This window comes from Zingiber officinale, chromosome 10A (assembly GCF_018446385.1).
Source record: "Zingiber officinale cultivar Zhangliang chromosome 10A, Zo_v1.1, whole genome shotgun sequence".
Lineage (NCBI taxonomy): Eukaryota > Viridiplantae > Streptophyta > Magnoliopsida > Zingiberales > Zingiberaceae > Zingiber > Zingiber officinale.
The window spans coordinates 5,468,449-5,474,208 of NC_056004.1; the positions used below are offsets into that span (position 1 = coordinate 5,468,449).

Consider the following 5,760-nt stretch of genomic DNA (forward strand, 5'->3'; position numbering starts at 1 on the left):
CATCTTAACTATGGATCTTATATTACTTTTGGGCACTCTCAACCTGCCGTATCACGAGTCAAAGGAGATCTTATGGTTAAATCAATTTTTCACGTTTGTGTAACATGGAAAACATGTGGAAAGACCTTCTTTCTTTGTAATTTTTTGACTGACTGGAGTTTGATTCTTTTCAGACGAGGAACGTTCTTTCTACGCGAAGATTGATCTCCATTAACAAATGGCTGTCATCGTCGTCGGCTAAAAATTTTAATTTCGCATGCAGCGAGTGCCACAGGCCGATTTAACTTTACTTGAAGACTCGAAGCTTCCTGGTTCTTGCTGCAGGGTTAGTCTCCCAATGGGCGAATCGAGGATGGAATAAATGTCCACACACGGAGTTCAGAACAAGCTTTTAGACCTGAGAAAAAGTACTGGTCAGTAAACAACGGTGACTACGGAGTCGTTCATATGATCACATCGTTTCATATCTGGTCAACTCTCGCCTCTCAATGCGAGCCACTCGGTGTAAATAAATTAATGGAAAAACAGGGATCAAGATCGATGCAAATATATGCGTCCGACAAAAATTCCATGCTTCCGCTCTGTGGAATGACAACAACGTACGTAGTGCTCGGATACATGCTTTGACAAGAACGCCTCATTCAATGAAGAGGAGTTTCACTCATGTGGCGATGAATGGGACCTCCTTGGCCTTCCCCAACCCTACCTGATTCACAACTGTTCAGAATAGTGGCCTCCAGCCATATATATGAATTGGTTATTGGATCAGCATTAGCATTCATGCTAGCAAAATACACTGCTGTTGTCTGTACATGTAAATAATTAAAGAATTCGTGTATTTGACGCATTCATCTCTGTGGCAAAACCATGGATTTGAGGTTTCAATTATATGCGGTGACAGAGAGGCATGCATGGCGTTGCATGCTTCCTGTAGACAGAGTCCTCAGCCTCAGGAACAGGAACGGGAACGTGGTTGAGCTAATTACACTGCCTGTTCATACCATTAATTAATCTGTAAATTAAAGTTAGAGCTTCAAGGGTCTGACCCTGAACAAAGCATTAGTGTCCGGGATTATGAAGCAAACGCATGCAAATTATATAAAGTTAAAGTCATCGCGTTGAAAACGATGCAATTTGACATGATGAAACTTCTACGATTCTTCTTGTGAGATTGATGCTCTAATATTATTATGATTCCACGCTTAAAAAGATGGGTTCTTTCTTCTTTCTTGAGTTAGGAGGTTGGTGAGAGGGAGGAAAGGAAGCGTTTGACTTGGCACATTTTAAAAAAACTGGATTGGCTTTCGACCATCGAACTCACCGGCCTAGCTTGCCGACGTAGAGCTCTATTTCATGCATCAGCAAAATTGAATTGAATTTTACAGGGGCCTAACTTTCATGGACTTGACAGAACAGTGCCAAATTATATGCTTAATTAACAGCGGCAACTTGGTGTTAGGTTCGTTTGTTTGGTGGGCATTGAATCAACGCATTGGCCTTCTCTTCCTCTTCCAGACTAGCAAACAACTGCGTCCCCTGCATTATTAAATCTAATGCCTTCATTTGGCTGCACTCATCGGATTGACGTTATCTACCGGCGCACGTCACGACGGAGACGTGCATGTAATCGTATCGAGGACTACCATTTGTTTTTGAGTTTCTTTTGCTTGGCAAAACAGAGCAGACATATGTGACCCCAATAAAGCAGCTCCACGGAGAGGATGTTGTTGAAGAGTCGCTCTCTGATTCGATGATCTCCACATCGGATGCAACCTACTGTTTGCATTCCAGAAAAATTAAAAAAGCGATCCAGGAAAAAAGAGGTTCTTCAAGATCCGTCCTGCAGATCTTGGAGCCCAGCTTGAACTTTCTCTTGCAGCTCATGTGCATTGCTTTTCATCTCTCAATAAGAAAACGCTGCTTTCTCGGGTAACACAAAATGGGTCGAGAATTAAGTACTATTACGGTCCCAAAAGCCTGCAATGGATTAACTGGTCTAATGATCGAGCTCTCACGTGCTAATTCAAAACCACTTTGATTTGCTCTTGTTCATGTTCATGGCGAAGAGACGGGAGAAAATATACTGGTGCAGCTTCTTTTTCAAGGTACTGCATCATACAACATACGTGCACTCTAAAGCTACTGCTTTGGAATAAATTAAATTCCACGAGGGATTTTATTTTATCCAAAACTATGGATGGCAAAGTGAGCAGAGATTGGGCGGAACGGTAAGCGGAAATCGCGATCTTCTATTCGGTCCCGGCAAGGAATTGGAGACGTCTCTAGGTGGAATTGGGAACACGGCGCCACGTCGCGGGGGCGATGGAACGCTGGCAGGAAGGATCGCCGGAGATGGCTGTCCGACGGGCGGCATCTGTGCGGGTGTCAAGGTGGACGGGGACAGGTGCCGGCCAAGCGGTCACCAGTGGTGGGCGCCAGGGCGGTCGAGAGGGTGTCCACGTCACGACGCGACCGCCGGGCCCACGGTGTCGCGTACAGACCCTACACGCCCTGACGCCCGTCCGTCTGCGGGGCCACCGCCCATCGAACGATCGCCTCCGCCTATAAATTTGCCTTCCGCTCTGGCCACGACCTCTCCATCCCTCCTCTTCCGTTACTTTCCCTCTCCTCAATTCCAGCTCACAGCGCTCGCTCTCTCTGCTGCTTGCAATTGCAGTCCGCCAAGCTCTGTGAAAAGAAATGGCCGTGGAGACGGTTGTGCCAGAGGCGAGCACGAACGCGGCGGTCAAACTCGGGCCGTCGACCAACGAGAAGGACGCGGAGAAGTTGCGGTTCATCGAGGAGATGACTGCGAACACGGACGCGGTGCAAGAGAAGGTACTGGCGGAAATATTGACCCGCAACGCCGAGACAGAGTACCTGCGGAGGTACGGGCTCGACGGCGCCACCGACCGAGCCACCTTCAAGGCCAAGGTCCCCGTGGTCACCTACGAGGACCTGCAGCCGGAGATACAGAGAATCGCTAACGGAGATCGCTCCGCAATCCTCTCCGCCCACCCAATCTCTGAGTTCCTGACCAGGTACATTTATTATCAATCTTCCATGTTTCCTCATTTATTATGCACAAATGTGAGGCTTATTTGGATGTAATTTGCAGTTCCGGGACATCTGCTGGCGAGAGGAAGCTGATGCCAACTATCAAAGAAGAGCTCGACCGCCGGCAGCTCCTTTACAGCCTTCTCATGCCCGTGATGAACCTGTAACTTTCGCCCCTCTCATCTAATTCAAGAAATAATTAATCAATCAGTGCAAATCTGTAAGCTTAACTTTGTTTGGGCAAAATTGCAATTTAACAGTTACGTGCCGGGGCTGGACGAGGGGAAGGGGCTCTATTTCCTTTTCGTGAAATCGGAGACGAAGACCCCCGGCGGGCTGACTGCACGGCCAGTTCTGACGAGCTACTACAAGAGCGAGCACTTCAAAAGCCGCCCCTACGACCCGTACAACGTGTACACAAGCCCCACTGCCGCCATCCTCTGCGCCGACGCCTTCCAGAGCATGTACGCTCAGATGCTCTGCGGCCTGCTACAGCGTCTCGACGTTCTCCGAGTTGGCGCCGTCTTTGCCTCCGGCCTCCTCCGGGCCATCCGCTTCCTGCAGCTCCATTGGAAGGACCTCTCCAACGACATCGCCGCCGGCTCCCTTACCGCCAAGATAACCGATCCCTCAGTCCGCGCCGCCGTGGCCGAGCTCCTCCGCAAACCGGACCCGGCGCTGGCCCAGATCGTGGCGGCCGAGTGCAGCAAGGGCGACTGGGGCGGTATCATCACGCGCATCTGGCCCAGCACCAAATACCTCGACGTGATCGTGACGGGTGCCATGGCGCAGTACATCCCCACTTTGGAGTACTACAGTGGCGGCCTTCCCATGGCTTGCACCATGTACGCCTCCTCGGAGTGCTACTTCGGGCTCAACCTGCGGCCCATATGCGAACCTTCAGAGGTTTCCTACACCATCATGCCCAACATGGGCTACTTCGAGTTCCTCCCGCACGGCGACGGCCACGGCCAGGACAAGGCCCAGCAGCTGGTGGATCTGGCGGACCTGGAGGCAGGGAAGGAGTACGAGCTGGTTATCACCACCTACGCCGGCCTGAACCGCTACCGGGTTGGAGACATCCTGCGGGTGACCGGGTTCTACAACGCGGCGCCGCAGTTCCGTTTCGTGCGCCGCAAGAACGTGCTCCTCAGCATTGAATCCGATAAGACCGACGAGGCGGAGCTGCAGCGAGCGGTGGAGAGCGCGTCGGCTTTGCTGCGGCCCTACGATGCGACCGTGGTGGAGTACACGAGCCACGCTTACACCAAGTCCATCCCCGGCCACTACGTCATCTATTGGGAGCTTCTGGCCAAGGGGGCCTCCGGCGGCGCCGAAGCCCTGGAAGCGCTGTCGCACGTCGGAGTGATGGAGCAGTGCTGCCTGGCGATGGAGGAGGCGTTGAACTCGGTGTACCGGCAGAGTCGGGCGGCGGACGGGTCGATCGGGCCGCTGGAGATCCGCATGGTGCGCGGCGGCACGTTTGAGGAGCTGATGGACTACGCCATCTCAAGGGGAGCATCGATCAACCAATACAAGGTGCCGCGCTGCGTCACCTTCCCGCCGATACTAGAGCTCCTCGACTCCCGCGTCGTCTCTACCCACTTCAGCCCCGCGCCGCCCACGTGGTCGCCGCACCGCCGTCCGGGAAACTGAGACACCACCCGACTGCATCCAGAAAGGGAAAATGAAAGGTACCAAACGGCGGTCAACGGTTGACCTACTTCTCGTTTTTCTAATAACCTAATTAAGTAAATTTAGATTTATCGTTTTTATTTCTTTTACTTTTACTTTAGTGAAGCATTGTGATTATGCTTTTAATGTAGACAACGTGTAATGGTTAAATAGTTAATGAAAAATAATTTGGCACACGTAGTCTCGTACTCCATCCATCCAATCACTGAACGGATGAACATAATTGTCCTCACAATTCGAACGCCAATTCTATTTATTATTGACTAACTTTTTATGACTTTCTTATGATTATTTTTATATATCCACATCATAAAAAAATTGGTCTATGCTGAATAATATTGCTCTCGCCGTACGCTCAGTATTAACTTATCATAAGCGCCTAGCGACGGCATTGGATCGTTATCAAGTTTTAAAGAATCCGTACATAGTGAGAACAACCTTTTCTCTTGCAATTTACGCATCTCCTCGAATGGTTGTTGTTGCTCGAGTTTAAATTCATGAAATGGTGTATCATTGAATTAAAGTCATACTAAAATGGTGCATTTTTCAGATAGCTTCGCTATTGACTATGCATCTATTTTTTTTTTCTCCCAATTATTGCATCAGATTATATATATACATGTCCGGAGATTAAGTAGATAAGTTGTCGATAAGGTAGGTGATCATGTCCGAGTGTAAGTAGATGGACGTTGAAAAGATGGTACTCACGTTGACTGGATGCCGACTGAAGATGACGTGAACCTCCGACAAACTGAGCCTGCAACCACAAGTCATTAGTACCGAGCCAGAGAAGGGTTCCCGGCGATGATCCTCTGACGCTCAAGTCAATCACCGACAGTAGAAGAATGAACTAGAGAAAAAGGAGCAGCGTAAATGTAACTACAGTGATTAAAGCATACCTCCGACGAAGTCTGGAGGTCCTTATATAGGGCTCCTGAGAGGCACGTGCACGCTTCTCAAAGCATACCTGGAAAGGATATGTCAGAAAAGTGTGTCTAACATCATACC

The 5,760-nt window shown here is 49.6% G+C and overlaps 1 protein-coding gene across 1 annotated transcript; it reads left to right on the plus strand.

Moving 5' to 3' along the window:
• Positions 1–2,605: 2,605 nt before the first annotated feature.
• Positions 2,606–4,928, plus strand: LOC122027634 (indole-3-acetic acid-amido synthetase GH3.8-like). The gene is made up of 3 exons (XM_042586628.1): positions 2,606–3,041; positions 3,119–3,220; positions 3,318–4,928. The coding sequence occupies exons 1-3, from the start codon at positions 2,701–2,703 to the stop codon at positions 4,711–4,713; spliced, it is 1,839 nt and encodes a 612-aa protein (XP_042442562.1). The 5' UTR covers positions 2,606–2,700; the 3' UTR covers positions 4,714–4,928.
• Positions 4,929–5,760: the final 832 nt, after the last annotated feature.

Bases quoted from the DNA above. Each gene is read 5' to 3' on its own strand.
- LOC122027634 (XM_042586628.1), top strand. From the start codon at position 2,701: ATGGCCGTGGAGACGGTTGTGCCAGAGGCGAGCACGAACGCGGCGGTC. The intron at 3,042-3,118 runs GTACATTTATTA...TGTAATTTGCAG, and splicing joins ATCTCTGAGTTCCTGACCAG to TTCCGGGACATCTGCTGGCG. The intron at 3,221-3,317 runs GTAACTTTCGCC...GCAATTTAACAG, and splicing joins CTCATGCCCGTGATGAACCT to TTACGTGCCGGGGCTGGACG.